The following is a 26,347-nucleotide window of genomic DNA, read 5'->3' on the forward strand; positions in this document are numbered from 1 at the left end:
TATTTAAGATCAACCTCATTAACAAATCTTTACATGTTAGGTAACCGCTCCCATTTCTCTAGCTTTTATGTCTAGGTCCCCTATATTCTACATTTTAATGTAGAATTTAAATTTCCTAGGTGGCTCATATTAGTGAAATCATCCAATGTTTGTCCTTTTGTGTCTGGCTTACTTCACTCAGCATTATGTCCTCAAGGTTCATCCATCTGTCATATGCTTCAGGACCTCATTCCTTCTTACTGCTGCACAATATTCCATCATATGGATATACCACATTTTGTTTATTCACTTAGCTGTTGATGGACACTTGGGTTGTTTTCATCTTTTGGCAACTGAATAATGCCGCTATGAACATCGGTGTGCAAATGTCTGTGTCACTACTTTCAGATCTACTGGGTAAATTCAGAGTAGTGGAATTGCCAGGTCATAGGGCAACTCAATATTTAGTCTTCTGAGGGACTGCCACAGTTTTCCACAGTGGAATGTAAAAATTCCCACCAGCAGTGGATAATAGTTCCTATTTCTTCACATTCTCTCCAACACTTGTAGTTTCCTGTTTGTCTAACAGCGGCCCTTCTTATAGGTATAAGGTGATAGCTCATTGTGGTTTTGATTTGCATTTCTCTAATAGCTAATGAAGATGAGCGTCTTTTCACCTGCTTTTTAGCCATTTATATTTCCTCTTTGGAAAAATGTCTATTCATATCTTTTGCCCATTTTATAATTGGGTTGTTTGTCCTTTTGTTGTTGGTAGGAATTCTTTACATATGTTGGATATCAAACGCCTAGGTTTCTATCTGTTGTCATTCTGGTCTCATCTCTGAACATTTCAAATCAAATTCTATTCCAAGAGGGGAATTTTCAGGCGAGAACACAGGATATCTTCTTTTTAGCTGGTAACGAGGAGAGTCACCTAATGTTTGCTAGGGGCGTGTGACAGACTGGCTCTTTGTTGGTCTGGAGAAAGGACAGCCTTCCTCTAGACTCCTGGAGCCTCTGCAGCAACGCTGTTCAACAGCACATTCGGCGATGGTGGGAAATGTTCCACATCTGTGCTGTCCCCCACACACGTGTGGTTACCGAGCACTTGAAATGTGACTAGAGCAACTGAGGACGAGCATCTAAAATTTTACTTAATTTAAATTTAAATAGCCAAATGTGGCTAGTGGCTACCATGCGGGACAGCACAGGGCCAGAGAGAGTTTACCCAGGGCATGGTCAAGAAAGCCTTCCTCACCTTTTAGGGATCAGGTGCCCCTTTGAGATTTGGAAGAATGCAGGGATCCTCCCTTCCAGAAAAATTCCTGTACACACAAGAATTCCCAATACAACTTCTGGAGGGTCAAGGACTCCCTAAAGCCCAGTCTTGGACTCCAGGTTAAAAAAATGTCTCATTCATTCACTCGTTCATTCACTTCACATGTATTTATGGAGCACTTCTTTGTGCCACACCTTGCTCTAGGCACTGGGGATTCAGTGGTGAACACAACTGGAAAAAATCCCTGCCATCATGGCTTTCACATCCTGGTGTGGGGAGACAGAGAAAAAGCCAGATGAGTAGGTAAAATATGTGGTGGATAGTGATAAATGGTGTAGAGAAAAATAAAGTGGGGAAGGGGGACGGGGTGGGTTGGGAACGGTTTTCAGTTGATGCTAGAGCTGCCATGTAAGGCTTCCGTCAAACTGACAAGAAAGGGAAAACTGGACAGTTTGGTTCTTTGCTAACAATTTTGGTTCACGTCATCCATTCCACGTGCTACAATAGGCTGGGCACTGTGCTGGGCACTGGGAGGTTGGCTGCCGTGGCACCCATTCCTCGTGGGGCACAGGGGCACACACACATGCTCATTCCCCAGGGTGAGAAATGCCACCAAGAAAACAAAATAGAGGAGAGGGAAAGGCACATGCATTTGTCCATCTTCTTTTGGTTGGTGAAATGTTCACCAAAGGCCTGTGTGAAACGTCCCAGGCCCCGAGCTCACCACACCGGCCACCAGGGATACAAGGTCCCTTGCCTCCTCCTAGAGCTCAGCAATGCATGGCAGCTCCCCCATGGGTGTCCGAGCCACTCCCTCCTTCACCTCCTCAGGCTTCTCTGCTCCATGTCTCCCTGGGGAGAGGCCTCCCAGACCACCTAATCCAAAAGAGCTGCCCCCACCCCCCAACTATTAGTCTCTGCCCTGAATCCCGCTATACTTACTACCACTGGGCATGTTATTATACAGTGACTTGTTTATTGTCTGACTCTCCCCTTCCAGAATGCAGGCTCCCTGAGAGCAAAGCTTGTGTCTCTTTTGCTCACTGCTGTATTCCCAGGGCCTACCACTGCCTGTGCACAGTAGGTGCTCAGTAAACATGAAGCCCGAATGAACTGAGGGGAGAGCCGGGAGCCATTAAGGAGCTTGCCCCAGCTCTCTGGCGGCACCAGGGCTCAGCAGCAGAGAGGAGTGGGCACCCCTGGCTGCACTCAGTGGGACCTCCCTGGTCCTTGGACCCTGACTCCAGCCCACTTTCAGGCTGCAAGGCCTGTCTGCTTCCTGGGGAGGCTTTACACTGGCCTCTTTCTTCTCTTTGAAGGTGCATGTTTGCCTGGGAACCACCTGTCAGTTATGCCTGTGTGCGTGCGTCTGGGGGGGTATGGAGCAGGGGGCAGGGGCTGCTGACTTTTGGGGCCTGGAGGGACAGCCCCAGCAGGGAGGCTCAGGAGGTCCTCTGCTCCTCCTGAAGCACGTGCCTGAGCTCTGTGTGACCCTAACGCATGGCTGTTCCTGGAATTTATTTATTTAGAGAAGATGGAGATTCTTTCTCATACAACTCTTAAGCCCTCTGACCCGTGCTGGCTTAGAAAGCAGGAAGTAGCCTGAGTGTGGAAAACCATTCCGAGGAGGAACAAATACATTTTTCCTTTCATCTGGCAAGCTCCCTTCCCTGTCCTCCTCAACTAATCCTCTCTCATAATAGCAAATAAAAATCCCAGGCCTCCGATTTCAACAACCCATTGCAAGAAGCACATGCAGCGTCCGCGGGAGTTTGGGGTGGGCAGGGACCCTGGGCATCTTCCCCAGCAAGGGGCCCGTGTAAAGCAGGCACTCGACACTTGGGGAATGCCTGAATGAATGAGCAGGGGCCTGTCCTGGGCTAAGAGCGTCGGGTTCCAACAGGAGCAACACAGGCCACGCTCGCTGCAGCCCCTCTCCTGGTTGTCTGAGCAACAGGGACACTTGTGTTAAAGTGCTCTGGGAGGTGACTGGTGCCAAGACAGCTGGCGGGACCGTGCTGCCTTCTTTTGAGCTGCTCGAGGCCCCGGCTCACTGCTGTTTGGCAGGGGAATGGCGTCTTTGAGAAAGCAGGAAGGCCAGCTGACACATTTGGCTCTGTTTCCAACTGACAATCCAGAGCCTAAACTGAAATGCCCTGCTCTCCAGTTTCATAAAGCTTTTCTCTTCACTCAGCGAAAGGCGGAACAGATAGGCTTGGACTCCAGGAGCCTGGGGTCTTGAGGAACCACCGCACCCCCACCGTTAGCCCAACTAAGGATCGGGAGCATCACAGGCTCAGCCAGAGGGATGGGGTGTGCGGCCACTTTTGAGGACAGCGTGATGAAGGCTGCTCTCACTCAAAGACACACTTCCCTTTTTGACGCGTTGCTGGGACTTCCAGGTGAGTCAGGGGTCCTGGGCAGGCACACGGTGAGGTCACCAGGAACCGGCCAGCGGAGCCCTTGGGGAAGGCAGTTTGTGCCAAGCACAACTGAGGATGTCCTCTGGACCCAGTAATTTCACATCTAGGAATTTACTCTACACACATACAAGGGTGTTGATTGCAGCAATGCACAAAAGAAAACAACCTAAATGTCCATCAACAGGGGACTGGTTGGATGAATGGGGCACACTGGAATTCTATTCCGCCATTTAAAAGAACGATGTAGCTCTTTAGATACTGACTTGAAAAGCTGCCATTAAATAGTGTTAAGTTTGAAAATGGAAACAAGTTGCAGAATGTATATGATTTGATACCATTATTTATTTTTTTGTCAAGTACTTTACCTATTAAATAAATATACGTATGTATAGATTTGTGTATGTTTGTGTGTGTGTGTATAAATGAAATTTATTTCTAAATAACCTCACGAGGTGGGGACTGTCATCACCCGTTTTCCAGTCAAGGGAACTGATATCCAGTAACTTCCCCGAGTCATAGGCTCTGAGTAGACGAGTGGGGATTTGAATCCAGGCAGACTGGACATGAGCCCAACCCCCCACCACTGGACCCTCATGGTCGTGTGTGGACGTGGTGACCTCTGTGTGCAAAGGTCTGATGGGACATGGGACACACAGCTGTCACCTTTGGCAACTGCAACTGGGGAGGCAGGACTTCCACTTTTTACTTTGTACATCTCATGTAAGCAAGTAGTACTTTTGGAACTTCAGATAAAGCTATCTTTAAAAGGAAAGAAAGCCCCACTGAGCTCTTCTTAGCATACCCTTCCAAGTGCCCAGTCCTGGGTGGGCCCTCACCTCTTGGTGATTCCAGAAAATGTCAGTGTGGCTTGGTTCCATCTGCACTGAGATGTCACACATCTGGGTTGCATTCCTGGCTTTCTGGTCCTTCTCCGTGTTCAGCTGGAGTTTCTGTTTCTCCTGGAAAGCCCTAGGGCAGAGGAGATGAGTCAGGGCACAGGAGGCTGGTGGCATAAGTAGCACAAGTTCTGGGAACTACAGCTTACCTCTGTACCCACTGGCAAAACAGGGATGGGAGCTCCGTTTTTAAGGGGAACTGAATCTCTGCAGCTTCAGGCTTCCTGCCACTGGATTTCTAGAGGATTTAGGAGAGTGGCCTCGGCTGTGGGCACCTACTTTTGCTTCCTGTGCTGTATCTGTGGGACACCCCAGGGTATTTACTGAATATCTACTATTTCTAACACCTGATACGTGTTAACCCATCCATTTCCCATAGCAATCCCATGAGTTGGGAGCTCTCCTCGCCTTCTCCCATTTTATAGGCAAGGAAAGAGACACAGAGCAATTCTCCTGAGGAAACAGAACTTGTAAGTGGAAGAGTCTGGCTTTGAACCCAGGCACACTGGGTCCACAGTCTACTCTTTCAGCCACGATGTGAACCTGCCTTGACTACGGGCCACGAGGCATCTGAAGCTACAGGATAGACAGGAAACATCAATTTTACTTGAACTTTTTTTAGAACGCATTCCTCATATTAAAATACGGATAAACTATGGACAAATATGCAAAATCACATGTATTATTCAGGCTAACCCATAGGACAATGCAAACATATTTATTTTACGCTGACCTCTGACCGCCCAGTTTGCTCATTTGTTCCATAGATATTTGTTAAGTTCCCTTTGTGTGCCAGGCATTGTGCAAGTGTTAGGGAGTTGAGACTGGGCAAGGTCATTACGAACTCCGTCCTCATGGGGAAGGCAGACAAACAAGCACTAAAGGCATTGCTGTGTGATGAGTGTTAAGTTAGGTGGGGTGCAGGGGGTTGAGGGACCCCAGGCAGAGCTGGAGCCCTTGACAGCATTTGGTAAGAGTGGGTGAGAGTGGGCTTCCTGGAGGAGGTGGCACCTGAGCTGAAACCTGTCATTCAGAATATTGGGGAGGAACGTTGAGAAGCACAGAACCAAGCAAAGCCCTGTTTTAGTTGATGAGGCATCCATTCATGTTCTCAACCAGCATTTAATGAGGCCCCTCTCTGTGCAAGGCTCCTGGGGCACTTGGGTGTGTCTCATCTCCCCAAGCCACGCAGACTTTCCCACCCACCTTAGCGCCTCCTTGAGGACCTCCACCTCCCTGTTCTTCTTTTCCACCAGGCTGGTCATCTGTGCCATCTTCTCCTTGAGCACACTCAGCTCGCTGCTCTGCTGCTGGAGCAGCACCATGTTTCGCTCCAGTTCTATCTTCTGCTTCTCGCTGAGCTCCCCTGGAGTGACATGAGAGCCTGAGGGGGGGGGGTCTCCTGCCTCGGGTCTCTGTTAGCCCCACAGCAGATCCCCCAGGCCTACAAGAACCACGAGGTGGGTCTACCCTCTAGGAATTCTTGGGGAGAATTACACAGTTGTTACCTTTCGGCCACCACTCACTCTGCAATGTGCTGTACATTCCTTTTGTGCTGCAGCAGATGCTGTCAGGGCCCCGCCCACGTCCCTATGGCATTTTAGGGCCCCTTCCTCCAAGACTTTCAGCTGCCTGTAGTTGTACCTCTTTGCTCAGGGGTGTTCTAAGGCCTCTGGAGCCTGCTCTGCCTGTGTGTCTGCCAGGTGCAGCAACCTGTAACCAATGCCTGATGGAGACTGGCGTACAGAGCCCCAGCTCCCTCACCCCTCACGTGGCAATGCAAAGGTGTGTGTTCTGTTCTGTTCCCCAGCATTCCCCAGAAAAATTAAGCTCCAGTTGCCCCCTGTGCTAACTTGATTGATAATGCACTCTTCATTTGCTTCCTTCCCTTTACTGTCTTATGCCCCGCTTCCCTACTGGTGTTTCCTGGGATTTCCTCTCATATAAACCACCCGCACAGGAACTCTGGTCTCAGGGTCTGCCTCTGGGGGAACCCAAAGTAAGACACCTGCATGACCTCCAATCTTCCCAGGAACTCTACACGGTAGCTACTGCAAACATCCCCACTTTACAGACATGGAAACAGAGGCTCAGAGAGGTAAGGTGACTTCCGAAGGTCATGCAAATAATAAATAGCAGATCTAGAATTGGGTCCCACGTTTCCAACTGTAATTGGAAACTGCAGCGTCTATGCTACATGTTCTTACACCTTAGGATGGATAATCACTCTGAAAAAATACAGCCATAAAAGTCTTGGGGCTATTCACAGGAGGAGCCACAGGAAGTGAACCCCACTGAAGGCTTGGGGCTGTGCAGGGTAGAGATGCGGCCGAGACAAGAAGCAGATTCCCTTTCCCCTCCATTTCCCCAAACCTCCTGCCTATGCCTTTCGGCTTGATGGAAGCTAGAGATGGAAAAGAGACAATGGCTATAAGAAGCCAGAATAAGGGAGGCTGTAAAAGGGCAGGTGGAAGATCACAGTAGGAACACTGAGCCAGCATTGGTGTCCATCCAGAAGAGAGTAAACTGAGAGCCATTTCACCCCCACTCTATGGCCACTGGTGTTCACATTAACCCCAGGGAGCAGCTGCTGTTATCTCCATTTTACACCAGAGGAAGGAGAGGCCACGGAGACCACGCAGCCCTTGGTCCCAAAGGTAGTGTCCGTCCGGGCTCGTGCCGGCCGGCCTGCCCCAGGCAGCCCCACTGTGCCCTCCAAGCCTTGGGTTCCAGAGGCAAACCCTCTGTGGTAAAAGGAGATTCTCCCTGCCAAAGAAAGTTGCTCCCGAAGTCCTCTGGAGAACTTTCCCTGTGGCCCCTTGGCCTTGGGGAGTGAGGACCAGGGCTGTACCCAGCACACGGCTTTTGCTGACCCTGAATTGTGAGCACTGTCCCTGCACAGGAAAGTGGGGCGGGCAGGAGTTTTAATGTCAGGGTTTGAAACACTTAAGCCTCATTTCTTTTCCTTTCCTCAAAGTGGGTTGGGATGTCAAAAGACACAGGAAGTCATACAAACCTCTCAAATCTGACATTCGGCCGTGGGCTTCCGTAAGGTCTTTTCTTAACCTCATGATGATCTCCTGTTGAGACAGGATTTCCTTCTGGGCAGTCAGTAAATCTTCTCTGAAAGTCACAAAAACAGGCAGAGTCAGTTCCACTTACTCTCTCGGTTCCTCCAATTGTCTGGAAGGGGCCAAGTGCAAATGCAAAGGGACTTTCAGTGACGGGGCCCTGGGGAGATTGGTCACAGAGTGAGGGCGGTGTGGATAGCCTTCAACAACTCTCCAAACAAAAGTGTGTTTTGATGCGTCTCCATTGAAAAAGTACACTGAGGTGAAACAAACGATTCTGGCTGGGTTCAGTCTGAGGTTGAAAAGGGACTTGCACGGGGTGCCAGCCCTTCCCACCCAAGCAACTGTCTGCGTGAACTGGTGTGCTTGGCACTTTTGGTCTTCTGCAGAAAGAAGAGGGAAGACTATTTTAAGACTTGCTTTTTTTGGTTTGAGGATGAGGAAGAAGAGAGAGGAGGACAATGTGGCTTCTGTTTTCCTACCAGCTTGAGGAACTCTTTAGAGTCTTGCTGGAGAGGGGTGGGGCCCAGTGTGAATGAATGGTTTCTGGGGAGCCTTTGTGGGAGGGTGGGCTTGGGGCCTGGATAACCTCGTGGGCCCTGGGGAAGGCGACAGGGGGAGGTTTTCTCCACTACCTGCCATGCCCCACAGAGCAGGGCGCAGCTGGTTCTGGGAGGCCCAGGGTGGCCAACAGGGAGGATGGGTTTGCACGAGGGGCAGCGTTCCAAGGGGAAGGGGCCCAGCAGTCAGGGCAGGGGTGCCTTCAAAGGGGAGTCATGCTGGAAGAACACAGGGGGTGTTTCTGAGCAGGTGTGGGAACTCTCCAGCCCGGGGAAGAGATCTCATGCTGGGAGGAGGGGAGAGAGCTGCCGCCTTGTGCATTTAGAAGGGGGTTAAGAGTTTCAGTCGCCCATACGTGTTAATGCCACTTCATTTGAGTTCATGGGCTTTTGAAATCCATGCTTTTCTTGTATAGACTCTTGAGGGTAGAGTATGTGTTCATTATGAAATAAGACAAAATACTGGTGGGTTGCCTCTTTAAAAAAAGACAGGTGATCATTGGAATGGAAAGTTTTTTTTTATTTTAATTAAATTCAGTTTTATTGAAATACATTCACACACCATACAATCATCCATGATATACAATCCACTGTCCCCAGTATGATAACATAGTTGTGCATTCATCACCACAATCTATCTCTGAACATTTTCCTTACATCAGAAAGAACCAGAACAAGAATAAAAAATAAAAGTGAAAAAAGAACATCCAAATCATCCCCCCATCCCACCCCATTTGTCCTTTAGTTTTTATCCCCATTCCTCCACTCATCCATACACTAGCTAAAGGGGGTGTGATCCACAAGGTATTCACAATCACACTGTCACCCCTTGTAATCTACATTATTATATAATCGTCTTCAGGAGTCCAGACTGCTGGGTTGGAGTTTGGTAGTTTCAGGTATTTACTTCTAGCTATTCCAATACATTAAAGCCTAAGAGGTGTTATATATATAGTGCATAAGAATGTCCACCAGAGTGACCTCTCGACTCCATTTGGAATCTCTCAGCCACTGAAACTATTTCGTCTCATTTTGCATCCCCCTTTTGGTCAAGAAGATACTCTTAGTCTCATGATGCCAGGTCCACATTCATCCCCGGGAGTCATACTCTGCATTGCCAGGGAGATTTACACCCCTGGGGGTCGGGTCCCACGTAGGGGGGAGGGCAGCGAGTTCACCTGTCGAGATGGCTCAGTTAGAGAGAGAGAGGGCCACATCTGAGCAACAAAGAGGTACTCAGGGGCAGACTCTTAGGCACCATTACATGCAAGTTTAGACTCTCCTTTGTGGTAATGAGCTTCATAAGGGCAAGTCCCATGCTCGAGGGCTCAGCACATCAAACCGCCAGTTCCAATGTTTGTGACAACATCAGCACCAGTCCAGGTGAGGAAGTCCAACACATCCGCACCTTCCCCCAGATCCTCGGGGCTGGGGAGAGGGAGGCTGCAAATATATTTTTTATTATCTGCCCAAATTACTCTAGGATGTGTCACTATTTCACTCCAGCCTATACTAACCTACTATATCTCACTTCCTATTCAAGTTCCATGCAATTGTGGTGTTTGAACAAATCGACTGTAGAGTTGTACCGTTTAGAAAATTTAGATCCTGTGCCAAATAGATATCTATTCCCTTGGTCTCATATGAAAGTTGAAGTTTTAAAACACAATCAGTTTCAACCTTTACCCTTTGGCCTGGCTTGCCCTGGTCTTAACCAGACCTGCTTCTGGAATGGAAAGTTTTTAAAAATGTGGGTTTGGGTGTAGGTGTGTGTGTGTGTGTTTGTGTGACCTTGGCAATAACTCTTTCACCTTGAGGATGAAACTTCAGAGCTCAAGTGTGTACACAAGCTAATGAAGTGGAACAGACAAGACCAGAGTGGGTGCTGATTCTCCTCTAAGGCATGGCTACTACTGTCCTTAGAGAGAGACTGAACTTTGCAAAATATAGAAGCTGTGGGGCTTTGCCTTTTTGGGGGGAAAAACCTGTGACATTAGAGTTTGGTAGCTGGAATTTGGTGTAAGGATCAGACGAGTGGTTTGTCTTCCTTGAAAAACTTTCTGAATACTTTCTCTGTATCATGTTAGTGCCCTTTTGTTTATATGCTGCTTTGCAATGGCTTTCTGGAGCTTTCTCAACAACAGGTTTTGTTTCTCCGCATATCATCAGTTCTCTGAGCTTAAGTTATAGACTTATTGGCTCTTGGAGTTGGAGGAGCCTTAGAGGTTATTAGTCCAATCTCTTAACTGATTCTTGAGTCCCCTTTCAGGACCCCACCCCACCAAATCCACTTATGAGCAACTCTACTGTCTGCTTATAATACCTAGGAACCGGCTTGTCTCTAGCAGGAACTTGGGGAAAATAGCTAATAACAGTAATAGCTAGCATTTACTGAGTGAATTCCATGTGCCAGGCCTTTTTAAATGAGGAAGATAAGGCTCAGAGAGGTGATGTGACTTGCCCAGGGTCACATGACTAGAAAGTGTTGAGTTGGGATTTGAATATAGATCTACCTGGATCTTTCAGTCAGAAGACCCCATAGACAACTCTTCTGGTCCAAGATTCTGACAATGTGGCCAGAAGAAGGGTGTTTTGTTTGTTCTGATGTATTTGGAAAAGCAGTGAGGACGCTGTGGTGTCCACGTGCTCTTTGGGGTACTCACATCAAGTCGTTGCAGGCCTCCTCTTTGGCAGTGCTCTCCGATGGCGGTCCCACTGGAGGGTCTTGCTGCAGTTCCTCCTTTTGAGCTGTAGCAGAGGGACACAAGCGTTAATACAGTCCTCATGCAACTGAGGCTCCCCTTCCCCTCTGTTTATAAACACACCTGTATCTTTCCCAGCTTACAAACCTGTCCCACATACAGCTGCTGTGGAAGATACTTAGGCAGTTCCTTGGAAACTTAGGTATAAAATTACCACATGACCCGGCAATCCCACTTCTAGGCATATACCCCCAAAAACTGAAAGCAGTGACTCAGATATTTGTGCACCAATGTTCACGGCAGCATTATTCACCATTGCCAAAAGGTGGAAGCAGTCCAAGTATCCATTAACTGATAAATGGACATATATAAAATGTGGTGTATACGTACAGTGGAATACTATTCAGCAATAGAAAGGAATGAAGTTCTGATTCATGCGACAACATGGATGAACCTTGAAGACGTCAATGTTGAGTGAAATTAAGCCAATCACAAAAGTACAAATATTGTCTGATCTACTGATATGAAATAATTAGAAATAAGTAAATTCATAGAGTCAAAATCTAGAATATAGGATACCAGGGAATGGGGAGTTAAGGCTTAAATTGTACAGAGTTTCTAGTCAGGTTGATTGTAAAGTTTCGGTAATGGATGGTGGTGGTGATGGTAGCACAACATTGTGAACGTAATTAACAGCACTGAATTATATATGTGAATGTGGTTAACAGGGGAAATTTAAAGTTGTATCTGTGTTCCTAGAATAAGGCAAGCAAAAAACCCTCCCTACACTCCGCAGCCCTCTCCACCTAACGAGACCCGCCGTGTGATGTGTGTCATAGGCTGGGGCTCTCCCCCGGATGAGGTCATGAAATCTTGAAATCTTTCTGGCTGCTCTGCAGGAGGATTGTTAATTCCCTTTACAGATGAGGGAAAGGGCGTGGGAGTGATGGAAGCTGCTGGTGACCACTCAGCTAAGCTGGTGAGAGGTGGAGCCGGGCAGGTTCAGACGCAGCTCCTTCCGCCCCCCCAGCCCTCGCCTGAACCACCGGGTCACCCAGCCCGCCCTTCTTTCCAGGCCATCCACACAAGAGTCTTGAAAGAATGACCTGTGTTCAGTGCCTTCCTGTTCTAGTTTGCTAATGCTGCTGGAATGCAAAACACCAGAGATGGATTGGCTTTTATAAAGGGGGTTTATTTGGCTACACAGTTACAGTCTTAAAAGGCCATAAAGTGTCCAAGGTAACACATCAGCAATCGGGTACCTTCATGGAGGATGGCCAATGGTATCTGGAAAACCTCTGTTAGCTGGGAAGGCACGTGGCTGGTGTCTGTTCCAAGTTCCGGTTTCAAAATGGCTTTCTCCCAGGATGTTCTCTAGGCCACAGCTCCTCCTCAAAATGTCACTCTCAGTTGCTCTTGGGGCGTCCTCTCTTAGCTTCTCCAGAGCAAGAGTCTGCTTTCAAAGGCCATCTTCAAACTGTCTCTCATCTGCAGCTCCTGTGCTTTCTTCCAAGTGTCCCTCTTGGCTGTAGCTCCTCTTCAAAACATCACTCACAGCTGCACTGAGTTCCCTCTGCCCATCAGCTCATTTATATGGCTCCACTGATCAAGGCCCACCCTGAATGGGTGAAGCCACGACTCCATGGAAATATCCAATCAGAGTTATCACCCACAGTTGGGTGGGGTGCATCTCCATGGAAACACTCAAAGAATTCCAATCTAATCAGCACTAAAATGTCTGCCCCACAAGATTGCATCAAAGATAATGGAGTTTGGGGGACATAATACATTCAAACCGGCACACTTCCTGTCCCCACCTCCCACTCCCTCCTCAGCCTGCTGCCTTCTGGTTTCCATCCTCACCCCTCAGTTACAGGTTCACTCACTCATTTATTCATTCAGCACACTTTTAGGGAGTGCCTGCTTTATGGCAGACACTGATCTAAGTGCTGGGGGACAAAGATGTACCCACCCTCCAGGTCCCAGCTGAAATTCCTTTCCTTGGTCCTGACCCTGGGTTAGGAGTTGGAGCCCTGCTCTATGCCTTGCTGGGGTGCCCTCTGTCCTGTTGTGCAGAGATCACTCATCAGGGCAATAATGTGGTTAACTGCAGGGACATCCCCAGTGGCTTCCATGAGCTTGGGATATAACAGAGGCTCGATTCAGAAGAATGAATGAATGAGTGAATGCACGCATGTATGAGGTAAGCGCTGACAATTAGACAACTAGGCTGAGTCTAGGGCCTTGGTCTTCAACCAGGGGTGAGTTTGCCCCCAGGGGGCATTCGGCCACGTCTGGAGACATTTGTGATCGTCCTGATTCTGGAAGGGAAGGTGCTACTGGCATCTAATGAGAAGAAACCAGGGATGCTGCTGAACATTCTACAGTGCCCAGGACGGTCCCCACTACAGCGAGCTCTCCAGCTCCCGCTATAGATAGTGCTGAGGGCAAGAAACCCTGGACGAGGGCCTCTACTTCCAGAACTCTCCTCCAAGAGCTTAGTATCTTTGCAACAAGATGCGTCACCTTGGTCATTTAGGGCAAATAAGTGCTCACAACTCCGAGTTCTGTTTTTTCAGCCTCTTGAGGGTTTATTTTTTAAGAGACAAAACCTGGCTGGTTATGCAAGGGCATCGGTCAAAGGCACACATTACTGATGGCAGAGAGAAGTCTTTGAAAGCCACCTCAGTAGGGTATTTTCATGTGGAAAAGATGGTTCCATTCCATTCTGCTTTCCATGCCCCTAAAAGTCCCAGCAGCCTGTGCGTCTCTCTGGCTCACTGGGTCGGCACAAAGGATGTCCTGCCTCATTGTCGTTACTTCTGTCTACCCCGGGTGTAGCAGGGCTCCTAACGCTGTTGTGTAACAAGAAGGAAAGGGGCCCTCCAGAGAATGAAGCTGTCAGTGAGGCATGGCCTTTTTCTTATCAGTCAGCCTAGGGGAACCCACGGGAAAATCAGAATCTCACGCTAAGATTCCCTTGGCCTCTCTTTGGACCTACCTGGGCCACTGTCCTTCAGCGTCGCAATCTCGCTTTCTATTTTTTTATGGTGTTGTGTCACTTTCTGGAGTCTTTCCTCCAGACTCACAATCGTCTGGGCGTGCTGTTTGATTTGCTCCTTGTATTCTGCAATTTCTTCCTCAAATCCGCTTCTCTGTGATTCTCGCTCTTCCTGGAGGGCTGCTGCCGTCTGCTGTTGCCGCAGAATTCGCTCCTCCATCATGATCTGGGAAAACAGAGGACTGATTAATGTGACTTTGGGACAACAGCAGTAATAATAATTAATATGCCCCTTCTGCACACAGAGGCGCAAAACTCACTCCTACCCCGGGGCCTCTGCACGCGCTGTCCCCATTGCCCGGTGCACACCTGCCCCAGCTCCTCCTTGTCCTTTGGGCCTCAGCTCTGATGCCACCTCCCCAGAGGGGCCCTCCCTGACCACCCCGGCTAACGCAGCAGCCTCAGATGCTCTCTATTCCTTCGTCCTGTTTTATTCTCCTCAAGGCACTTATCACCATCTAAGATGATCTGGCTTCTTTATTTCATCCTCCCAATAGAATGTTAGCTCTGAGAGCAGAAACTTGTCTTTTTAAACTTACCTCTATACTCACAGTATCTAGATTTAGAGGCTCAATAAATATTTGTTGAATTAATGAACAGTTTTACAAGAAAAAAATGAATGAGTCTGTATTTCTTAAAAACAAAACTACCAGTGACACCCTCCATCCCTCCCACCACCTGCACCCCCCACATGGGGAAATCTCCTCTGCGCCTTTCCCAGGACCACCCTGCTCCTTTCTGAAGCTCCTCCCGGGGTTTCCATTGCAGTCCCTCACCTGGCTCCCCTCCTGCTTCTCCGACTGCACCTCCTCTGGCTTCCTTAATGGCATCCCCCTCCTGTCTCCATTCCCAGTCGGTGTGTTGGGCCTCAGCCTCCTGTCTCTTCCTTGAAAATCATTTGCCCGAGAGGCTCACACATGCCCACTATTGTAACAATCATGCCTATGAAGCTATCTTCCAAATTTAGGCCTCTTATCTTGCTTTTTCTCCCAAACCTACAGTACCACTAGAAGTCTGGGGGCCTTTTGAACCTTGGCACCCCACACTCACCTTGCTCTGAATGCTCAGCATCCCCCGACCTCCGTGTTTCCATCAGTAAACCATCCGTGTGCTGTCGTCTGCCCAGCTGTCCTGGCTTGAAGCTTGCCAGTCTGCTTTGGCACCTCCCTCTCCTTGTACTTATGCCCTGTGGCCCAGTTACCAACTCCTGCCATTTCTCTTGTCATTGTGTCTGCTGTCCCTCTGTCTGTCTTACTCCTCTGCCACCCTGAGGGTCCATAGGGGTCCAGCACCACCCCTGCTCTGGTCACTCCAACACCAGGCCCTTTTTCAAACTTACTTAGCGCACTTCTGGGAGGTCAAGCCTCATGACTTCCTTGCCCACAAAGCTGCCAGCGGGATTTAGGAATGACAGAAGGAATGCAGCCTCGCGCTCTGGCTGTGGAGGGCATGGAAGGTGGAGCTACGGTCTTTAGACATTATCTTCTTGTCTGCAGACCTGCATTTGGGGATGGGGGCCTTCCCGCCCTCATGGGACCTTGGTTGTAGTCACTGGTCACTAAATTCTGGGGCTCCGGGGTCCTTCTCCCTGATTCCCGCTGCTGCCTTAGGCTGCCCTGAGGGAGGCATCTTCATTATAAACAAGCACTTCTCAATCAAAGGCTATTTTGCCCCCTGGGGACACTGGGCAATGTGTGGACACAGTTTTGATTGCCACAATGGAGGGGTTGCTATTGGCACCCAGTGGGTGGGGGCCGGGGGTGCTGCTACTCATCCTACGATGCACGGGGCAGCCCCCGCCAAGGAGGATTATCCAGCCCAGAATGCCAGCAGGGCCAAGGCTGAGAGCTTGGTCTAAACCAAGCATTTCCCCAGCATCGTAATCTTCTTGCAGTGAAGAAAAACTTCTCCCGTCCTTTAGGAAGGCACATGCTTACCAATTTTGTCTTGGCAGTTTCCACTTCAGCTAAAGTTTCATTTAATCTGATTGTGAGGTTCTCTACTTTTATACTTTCAGCCACCTTTATTTTCTGGGTCTCTTCTACCATGACCAGTGCATCATTTAATTTATTATTTAAGGCATTCTCTTTTTGCATTTTTAATTCTATTTCCTAGAGAGACAACAAACATCAAATCAACAGAAACGCAGGAATAAATATTCACCCCAGCCCCATCCTTTCCCCGTAACCCCCTTCCACTTACCCTCCACCCCCACAGACCATCCCACTCCCACCTTCAGAGAGCTAATGATCCTCTGTAAGTACAAAGTCCATGCCTTTTCCGGAAGGTTCTAATTATCAGGGAATCCTTTATATTCAGCTGAGATCCATTTCCTTGTGATTTCTGGTCTCTGAGCTCAGTTCTGTCATCTCGTTGAATAAGCTTTATTTCTTTTTTATGAGACAGACCTTTAAATATTTGAGGAGGGTTGTCATGTCTCTCACTAAATCTATTTTCCAGGATAAATGTACCAATACTGTAACCCTTCATCACATGGCTGCCTTCGGGACAGCCCTCTACTTTGCTCTGTGGCTGTGGCACCAGGCTTGCCTCCTCTGTCCCCTCCAGCCCCTGGCCAGACTGGACTCCACTCGCCATATCTTTGCACTTCTTATGCGTCCTCCTGGAATGCAAGCTTCCAATCTTTGTCAAAAGCCTGCTCTCCTCCCTGAGTCCCTCCTCAGATAATGTGGAGGACAAGTTTCATGCCAGACATTGCACTGGTTCATTTCAAACATTATTTAACCCAATTTTCAATATATTCTTGGGCTGAAGGGAGCTGGGCATTCTCAGCCTCTGCTGGTGGCCATGTAAACTGGTATGACCTTTCTGGAGAGTCATTTGGGAGCATGCATCAGGACCCTGTGAGTGTCTGTGCCTTGTGATCCAGCAGTCCTCCTTTGAGAGATTTAGCCTAAGGACATAACCTTCCATGTGCACAAAGATTGATGCATGGGGTTGCTCAGCCAAACTTTCTTTTTTTTTTTTTTTGGCTTAACAACAGGAATTTATTGGCTTACAGTTTCAGAGGCTAGAAGGCCGCTTCCTCCCAGGGTGGGTATCTTCTGGTTGGCTGGCAATCTTTGGGATTCCTTGGCTTTTCCATCACATGGACATGCACATGGCAATTTCTTCTCCTTTCTCCTCTGGGTTCCATTTTGACTTCTGGCTTCTGACAGTCCCTGTGGCTTCTGTCTCCACCAACTTCCTCTCTTTCACTCTTCTTATAAAGGACCCCAGTAATCCAGATTCTCAGTTGGGCCGCACCTTAACATCTTGAAGAGATCTTATTTGCAGACCAAGACCAAGAATATGCACAAACTGGGAACTCAATTTAATCCACCACAGTCTGCCCTCTGGACCACAAAAAGACATGTTCTTCCCACTTGCAAAATACATTCATTCCATCACAACATCCTAAAAGCCTGAGGTCATTGCAGTAATAATGCTAAGTACAAAATCTCTTCAAAATCATTTATGGGTATAGTCTGTCCTAGGGCAAAATTCCTCTGCCTGATGGACTTGTGAAACCTAGAAAATGAGTCATGTGCTTCCAATATACAATGAAGGGACAGGCATAAGATAAACATTCCCATTCCAGAGGGAGAAACTGAAAGGAAAACAGGGGCCATAGGTGCCAAACAAGTCTGAAACCCAGAAGGGCAAACTCTGTTAGATTTCAAGGTCTGAGAGTCATCTATGGATTGATGTTTTATTCCCCAGGGCCTGATGGAGCAGGAGCCCCACACCTTCCAAGCGCTTGTGCAGAGTTCGTGCTCTTTCGGACACTGGGGTGAAGGCCCCACCCTTTCTGAGCATTGGGGTGGTGGGCAGGCTCTCTGTGAACACCAGAGCACAGAACCCACCATCTCTGAGCATCGGGGTGGTGGCAGTCTCCTGAACAAGTGCAGGGGCCCACCTTCCCTTTCCACACACAGGGTGGGCCCACTCTCTTGGCCCAAGAAGATCTTTTAGTCTAGTCTTTGCTTCTGTGATTCTGCCCCTGAAGTCATTCTTCCTTCAGTTTGTCCCATCTCTGACCGTCTCAGTCCTGGCTGGTAGTGATTATGCTCATAAAAGTTTTGCAAAACCCTTGTTGGCTTTGCATGCAGTTCAAGCAAGTCCAAACTACCAGCCAAGAAAACTTTCCACAGATCCTTTCTGGATAAATGCATTTCCAATCCTGACTTCTACTGAAATCAGCCAAGCATTTTTTTGTGCTCATGAAAAGTTATCAACAACTCCAGTGCTCTACCACAGGGAAGGAGTAGAATAAATCAGGCTCCATCCAACACAGCGCGAACCTCCCCAGGCCACCCTTCAACGGCAGATTGTGGAAGAATGTTCAATGACACAGAGACATTTTTATAGTATGTTAAGCTTAAAAAGCAGCTTCCAAAGCAGTGTGCCCAGTGTAACACTATAAACCACTAATTTTGAATGCATTGATATTTATTAATGTCTAGGATAACGACCAACATAAACACAGCCTGGAAGAAATCACATCCAGATGTCACTAGTGGTGATGGCTCAGTGGAAGTGCAGATAGTTTATATTTTGTCCTATGTGATTTTCTGTCACTTTGAAAATTTCTACAGTAAACAGGGGTTCCTTTTATAATCACGAAAGGAAACTAATATTTAAAAAAAAATAAACAAAAATACCATTTTTTCACCATGCTTTTCCTGCAGGCCTCACCTGGGGGTTGTTTTCTCCTCTTTGTACCTCCATGGACTCCATCTGAGTCTTTCTGACAGTCATGACATCACTATTATTGTTGAGAAATTCTAACGAGGACCATGTGCAGACGTGGCTAAGGAGATGCTCTTTGGGAACACTACTGGGCATTTTGTAGAGCAGCCTGCGACATACAACATGCAGCAAGTTGCTCCAGGTTTCCAAAGAGTCCATAACAAATGGAAATGGTTGCTTTGATGGCATATCAAGCTGCCTGAGAGTGGAACACGCTGCCTGGCACCTTTTCTTGACAGCTACTCAGCAGCTTACCCAAGGATTGGAGAAAAGAGTTCACTCTTCCCACCAGTCTGAAATTATTTTTTTTCTCCCCTCTCTCCTATTTCTGTAATTTAAGTCCTATTTTTGCCTGGGTTGATTGCTCATCATGTGTACAAGTAAAATAGCGTGCAAAAAAGCAACTAGATGTCTGAATTGTTCTTTGACCTTGCACTTCCTTGGTCTCTCCTGGTGTACGGTGATCCCTGGGGTGGAGTATTGTCCCTTCTTGGCTGGTGCAATGGCCATAAGACCCACCCCCTGGTATCACTTTTGTTCTAAGTATGTTGTTGAGGACGTTGATGTTCCATTACAGATTCCTCTATAGGAAGAACCTTGGTAGAGATTCTCTCCAGGTCTAGCGCCAAGAATGGCTGAATTTCCATGTGCAACTGGTCCAATTTTATCTAGTGAATCACACAACCAACTGGGTTTTCTTTTTCCTCTAACTGCTAGACTATAATTTGTGACCCATTGATATCATGATATACATTTTTTTTTTTTCGCATTAGCATCATTCCTTATCCATTTTATGTCCCAACTCATGTGCTTTTAAGTTTCAATTTTTTCTTTTCCCCTATCTTGAATCTTGGATTGTATGGAATCTGGCTAGATCTACGGTGAGGCATTTGGGGGAAACAAGGATGCAAGGGAAAAGATCACTCTTCTTTGGCTCTCTTGCAGCCTGTAGCCTCTCGCCCACACACAGGAAGTTTTCCATAAGCATCGCAGCCCAGAACTGACAAGTCTTGTATCACTTCTGTCTTCTCTGGACACACTCCAGTGTGTCAAGGTCCTTCTAAAAAGTGGTGCTCAGGACTGATCCAAAATTCAGGTGTCTAGTTTGTGACACCATTCTTCCCAGAACAGTGTTGTTCAAAGTGCACCAGCACTGCTTGGGCTGTTTGCTAAAAATACAGATTTCTGATTCCACACTACTCCCAGGGAATCAGAATCTCTTGGGAAGAGGCCCCGGAAACAGGCATTGAGAATAAACTCCCAGAGATCCTAATGCATGCTAAGGTCTGGGAACCTTTCTCTGAAGACAGTTCTCCTAGATTGATGTAAACAGACCTAAAGATCTTTGTAAGTACCACATGGCCTTGGAAATCCTTTCAAATCATATTTACCTGTATTGAAACTTGACCCTTTAATGTCCGGTCACACATTTGTCACCTGCCTTGACTTTGATATACTGGCCATTGTGCATTGTGGTGTGTGTGTGTGTGTGTGTGTGTGTGTGTGTGTGTCTCCTCTGTACTGTGGGACCCAGGAGGAGAGAATGATGTTCTGTTTGTGAGGTGTCTAGGACAGGGTCATGTGCAACAACAACCTCTTCTCTTACTGTGTCAACTTCTCCCAGTAACAAGAGTAAATGCGTTTTGGTTACAAAGGTGATGATAGTGACAAGTTCTGGTGGCAAAACTGGCATCCAGGTGATCAGAAATTCAGGCATCCCTACCCCGACACTCCCTCTTTTATCCCACGCAGCTGAGCCCACACACAGCTGGAGTATAATAGAGAGAGAGGCGTGAAGAGGGAGGGCTCTGGAATCGGTCCTGGGTTTGGATCCTGTCCCTCCACTTCCTCGCTGTGAGCTCTTAATAATCCTACGAGTAGCTGACACATATAATAATATATTACATGTGTATATTAGCAGTCAAGCCCTCAAAGAACTCGATGAGGTCAAGTGCAAGTATCATCCATACTTCACAAATGTGGAAACTGAAACACAGAGGAGGGAAGTAACTTGCCTAACCTCCCACCGCCAGAAAGAGGCAGGGGCAGGATTTGAACCCAGGCCACCGGGCTCCAGAGCCTGCTCTTAACGATGCTGGGCTCCAGATGGTGTGTCTTTTCCTCTTTGAGACTCATACCTCTCTCTGCTGGGTGAGGCGATTCTCCAGATCTTGCACTTTTTTCTTCTCCTTCTCGATGGCCTCCTTCGCCTTGTTTTTCTCGTGGGCAATGCTGCTCTCTGAAACCTGGAAGTCAATGACAGGTGGTTTGAGGGCGTGCCCGAAAAAGGAGGGGAAACAGCAAGGCGCAGGGAAGCCGGGATTAGTAAGGGTTGAAACCATGAGTCATGGATGGGAACAAGACGCCCCTTGGAGAGGGAGGTGAGAATCTTGGCACAGAGATCGTCTTGGTGAGGGACGTGGAAATCATCTTGGTTAGTCATATGCGGAAAAGAGAGTTGTTTGTCCTTCAGGACTTCTGGGCTGGCGTTGCGGAAGTGACTCGTGGGTGAGTGTTCAAGGTCAAGTTGTTAAGTGCTGAGCCACTGAGGGAACCGGCCTGGGGGTTCCAATGTGGCCTTTGTCGGGAAGTACCTGGCTCCTTGGGAGGTGGGAGTGGGGCTGGCAAAGCCAGTCCCAGGTGGCCTGAGGGATGTGGGTGGTTTCTTCCAGGTCTACAAAGGCTTGGGTTTCAAAATCTCATGCTCCAGTCAGCTGTTTGGAACTGGGAACGCACACCCCATAGGCCTGGATACTGGAAGGGGGTTAGAGACCCAGACTCGCCCTCAGAGCTCCGGGAGGCAAGTGGCCACAGTAGGGATAAGCAACTATATATGCAGTAAAATTCGTAAGAAAAATATTTTTAAAGTGTGGATATACACGCACAGATGGAAGGCTGAAGGGATAAGTACTGAAATGTAAATAGTGGTTATTTGGGGGCTCTGGGATTATGGCAATTTATATTTTTTTCTTTTCACTGGCCTGCATCTTCTAAATTTTCTTCAGTGAAAATGCATAGCAGAAAATATTATTTGGCAAAAAGAAAAATATCAAGTTTTTTTTTTTTTTTAAAGAACTACTGAACTTTTTACAAGGATTGCTAATGGTGGGGGATGGGAAGGTTTCACTGGAGGGGCTGGATGGGACTTTGGGGATGGGCTTAGCCCTGGAGAAAAGACTGTCTCGACAGCCCCGATGTTTTAAGGTCATGTTGGTGGTGCTTTGCCCTGTACACCGTCCTCCCCACCCTACCTGGTCTCGGTCCTCCTCTCCTGGGGGGCTTGACACGATTCCACTGCTGAGCCTTTGTTTAAGACTGTCCAGTCCCCTGCCCTGCCAGCCTGAGTCCTGCCCGTCCTAAGAGCCCCATCGACCCCCTCCCCGGGAGGAAACTCCTCACGCTCCTTGGGGAGAGCGCTTTCCCTTCCCTTATGTGCTGCTGGGCATGTTACAAGTGAAAATAATAATGATGATAAAGACACTCTTTAAATGCTTACTCTGTGAGTGTCTGGCCCTGTTACACTGCCAAAAATTTATACCATTAATCTTCCTCCCAGCCTTCCCCAAGGGGACCTAGGGCCTTTTACCACGGTAACTGTGCACTGGGGAAAAGGAAATGATCAGATATTTTGGGGATTATTAGACACTGACTCAGAAGTGAAATTAATTCCAGGAGAGCCAAAACATCACTCTGGTCCACCAGTCAGAGTAGGGGCTGATGGAGGTCAGGGGATTGACGGAGTTTTAGTTTAGCTCAGGTCCATCTCACAGAAGGTCCAGTGGGTCCTTGGACCCATTCTGTGGTTATCTCCCCAGTTCCAGAATGCATAATTGGAATACACATACTCAGCAACTGGCAGAACCCCGCACTGCACACATATTAGTGCATCTCATCTGTAGCCCCCCCCCAGGTAGGGCTGGTACAGTCATTCCCATTCTACAGATGAGGAAATGGAGGCTGTGACTTAGGTGGAACGAGGTCAAATAATGCCCGAAGGTCACACTACCAGGAAGTGCTGGTGCAAGCTTGGACTCTAGAGTCTCTGCTGGGACCACTCTGCACAGGGGCCTCCAGACCCTGCCTTACCTGTCCTCCTGAGCCATACCCCACCCTACCTGGAAGCAGGAGACATGTTTGCATATTCATACCTAGGCTAGCACAGAACCTGCCACAGTGCCTGGACCCCACCCCTGGCCCTATGTGTGAGGGGAGCTCTGGGGCAGCCGCTGAGCACACTTTAGGGCCCAACCCTAAACAAGGTTTGTTCTGCATCACCCTCCAGGTAGGGGCTTGACATGACACAGAGAGGACAAGGGGCCTGTCCAGGGTCACCTAGCTTGTTAGGGCAGAGCTGGGATTTGAACCCAGGATCGACACTTAGCCCACCAAGCTCTCCTGCTTCTTCCCAGCCATGCCTAGCCTCGCCCAACTGGTCTCCCTCCCACTTTCTCCCCCGACCTCCATTTGGTTTCTACCTCATCCTGGGCTCAAGTTCAATCCTCATACCCCGCCCCTCTCTCCCCTGGCTAACTCGGGTCCCCGTCCTTCTTATTTCTGCCCCATTGCCCAGTGGGGCACACTCTTCTCCCAGATGTGCCCTTGGTGGCTCCTTCTCTCCTCCAGGTCTTGCTCGAATGGCACCCCCTCTGAGAAGCCCACCCTGACTGCAGCCACTCTCACCCAGTCCTCTGCTTTATCTTCCCCACGGCACTGGGGCTCGGGAATCATCTTGTGTGTGTGTCCACATGGTGGTCTGGCTCCCCCACACTAGTATGGAAGCTCTGGAAGAGCCTGGGCTCACTCTGGATTGTTCTCTGTGGTGTCCTGGCACAGAGCTGGGCCTGGCACACAGTGGGTGCTCAGGAATTATTTGCTGCATGAATGAAAGAAGCCAAATGTCCTTAGCTGTTTCTGGAAATTCCACGAGGGCCAGCATGTCTGTCTGCACAGCCTTCACCCTGGTGCGTGGCTCATGGAGAAGCCATTGTGGGTCACTGAAAACGTCTCCCTAGCCCCCGGGCTTCCAAGAGCTCCTCTTTGACCTCCAGGGCACAACTTGGGCATCTGGACTGACCTGAAGGTCTTGTCCCTTGGGCCTCACTTGTCAGGGCTGCTCCAGGCAGGTGTGTCTGGTGGGCCCGGTCCCTGGGTCAGCCCAGGGTGGGTGGATGGACGGATGTGAGGGTCCCCAACCCTGTCTGGGCCTGGACTCCGACACTTCTTCCCCTGATCCCATTCTCTCCTTGAAGGTGCACTTCACATCCCTTCCAGAAGGCATTACCCCTGGTGCGTATCTGATGTGACCGCAATGCATTCTCGTCCTGCACCTGTCTACTGTGTGCTGCCTTGTGATGTTTGTGTCTCTTACTCACGGGTCAGTCTAGGGCGGCCTGCTTGGGAGTCGATAAACCCATGAGGTGGGAGCTGGTGGGAGCGTGTTCTCCCGCAGCCATGCTGAACCTGCTCCTAATACCTTCCGAGGGCGAGGAGGAGGCTGCTGGCTGAGGGCCCGACCTGGACAGCAACCCGGGGGACCCTTCCCTATGTGGCTGAGCATGGGTGGCACCAAAAAAATAGCAGGAAACACTTATAGAGGCCCGTGAGGTGTGAGTGCAAGTCTAATTATATGCATTATGTATAATTATATGCTTATGTATATGTCAACTATATGCATTAACACATTTACCCCTATGCAGTAGGGGCTGCTATCCCTCCCACTTTACAGACCAGGAAACTGAGGGTTAGAAGGTTAAGCGACCTGCCCAAGGTCACAGCGAGCGAGTGGCAGATCTCGGCCACTTCAAACAGAAGTGCTGGCTCTGCAACCTGCACACTCAACGCCACACTCGACACAGGGGCACGAAGACACTGTCTCGCGTCTGGCCTCAGAGCTCCTTCCAAAGGGGTTTGCACTGTCGCAGCTCATTTTATCTCTCCGCTACTCGTACCTCCTTCTGTTGGGTTAAGTGATTCTCCAGATCTTGAACTTTTCTCTTTTCTGTCTCTAAGGCTTCCTTTGATTTTCTTTTCTCGTGGGCCATGTTGCTCTCCAAAACCTGCAAGTCAATGACCAGTCCTTTTGGTTCCCTGCACAGTTACGGGGAAAGTGCTAATAATGGTGTTAATAGTAATGGTAACTGCTAAAATGTTGTGAGCGGTGACCACCTGCCAGGGTCCAGGGACAGCACTTCACAGCCAGGGTGATGTCTACTCCCCCATCAACCCTGCCAGAGAGGTGCTGTTAGTGGCCCCATTTTACAGAGGCGGAAACCAAGGAACAGAACGTGGTGAGTGGCCTGAGGTCATGCCATTTGTTAGCAGTGAGGCCAGGATTTGAACTCTGTGTGGAGGAGAGTGCATTGTGGCAAACAGAGGCCCTTGATAAGGAATGAGGGAGTGGAGGGAGCCAGGCCTGCCTTTTTGGGGAGCCTGAGCTCTTGATGTTGTGCCAGGCAGCCTGTCTGATACAAAAGGAGCATCTCATTACTAACGGAATTCCCCGTGATTAGAATAAATCTCATTGAATGAATCAGGTTTTAAAAGAAGGCAGTGTACTGAATTAATGAGCCGCAATGCAATTTCTAGAAGGTGGATGGGGTGTGAAACTGTAAAAGTGGTGATCTGGTGGGGTTTGGGGGATAAAAGTCTGGTTAGTATTTAGTGTCCATTATCAGGGAATTTTATCCAGGAAGTTACTTGCAGATAAGCTAGTTGGCTAACCAGCTTCATGCAAATCATCAAAGGATATATAAATTGCAGGCAAGGCCCCTGTTTCCAGATACTGAAAGAAAGGGTACCTTAATTTTCAAATGGGTCGTATTTTCAACACCAGCTTGACTGCTAGCTGTTTGGAACTTGAAATGTAGTTTCTATGATAACTAGTGGTTAGGGTCCCAGATAAGGCTGCAAAAAGTATTCAAACCATTATATGGCTGATAAACCACATATTTTGCAGTGAAAAGCAGTTAACAAATAAAAACAAAACCCAACAGTCTGATGTTCTAATACCAGCCCTAAACAAAGCAGAAAAGCAGGGATATCACAGGAGTTTCACGTTTATTTTGAATGTTTGAGGTAGGTTTCAGGGTAAGACATTTTCCTGTCAATTGTGACAGATTTCTGGGCACTTTCCAGTGACTTAGAGTTGGCTCCATTGCATCTGCTCACATCTAAACTGGACACTTTCCTTGGCAACTCCTCTGCAGCTCGGACACACACTACTGCAGAGCTCACTCAACAGGTCCTGTCACCCTCAATCACTTCTCTCCAGAGTTCATGGGCAGGTAATGGGCATTAACCTTTGAACATGACCTCAAAACCAGAACTGTGACCTAGGGATTCTGTTGTCCTTAAAGACTTGTCTGATAATGAGTCGGAAGTTCTAATAAAAAGAAAAATCAAATAACCATCTGAGGTTGAACGAAGTCAACGTTAGGTCTGCGGTTGGGACTTCTATCTCAAACTCCCCCAGCAGGAGAGCATGGAGAAGTTCTGCCTAAGGAGAAGTGGGCTGAAATTTTAGTAGATCTGGGTGCCCCAGCCCCCTCTGCAACCAGGATGTCTCCCCACGCTGCTTTCCTTAAAGCTCTCTCCTGGAGTCTCCCAGAACCTCCAAATCTCTAAA

General features: G+C 48.4%; 1 protein-coding gene and 1 long non-coding RNA gene across 11 annotated transcripts in view; one reads left to right on the forward strand and one right to left on the reverse strand.

Moving 5' to 3' along the window:
- The window catches only part of FHAD1 (forkhead associated phosphopeptide binding domain 1), a 174,446-nt gene that overhangs the window by 20,819 nt on the left and 127,280 nt on the right, over positions 1-26,347 (reverse strand). For 7 of the 10 annotated variants that reach the window (XM_037828462.1, XM_037828464.1, XM_037828461.1 and 4 more), the window contains 8 exons: positions 24,672-24,779; positions 20,862-20,969; positions 15,909-16,082; positions 13,912-14,137; positions 10,872-10,956; positions 7,594-7,700; positions 5,784-5,943; positions 4,518-4,650 (listed from right to left, as the gene is read on the reverse strand). In XM_037828462.1, the coding sequence (XP_037684390.1) occupies positions 4,518-4,650; positions 5,784-5,943; positions 7,594-7,700; positions 10,872-10,956; positions 13,912-14,137; positions 15,909-16,082; positions 20,862-20,969; positions 24,672-24,779 (1,101 nt within the window). The remainder of the gene's footprint in view (positions 1-4,517; positions 4,651-5,783; positions 5,944-7,593; positions 7,701-10,871; positions 10,957-13,911; positions 14,138-15,908; positions 16,083-20,861; positions 20,970-24,671; positions 24,780-26,347) is intronic. The other 3 variants (XM_037828468.1, XM_037828463.1, XR_005215504.1) reach the window with 2 other exon arrangements.
- LOC119527918 overlaps positions 3,111-26,347 on the forward strand; it is a 29,602-nt gene continuing 6,365 nt past the window's right edge. Inside the window, exon 1 of the long non-coding RNA XR_005215505.1 lies at positions 3,111-3,660. This is a non-coding gene — a long non-coding RNA (uncharacterized LOC119527918). The remainder of the gene's footprint in view (positions 3,661-26,347) is intronic.

The sequence above is a fragment of the Choloepus didactylus genome, chromosome 2 (assembly GCF_015220235.1).
Source record: "Choloepus didactylus isolate mChoDid1 chromosome 2, mChoDid1.pri, whole genome shotgun sequence".
NCBI classification, from domain to species: domain Eukaryota; kingdom Metazoa; phylum Chordata; class Mammalia; order Pilosa; family Megalonychidae; genus Choloepus; species Choloepus didactylus.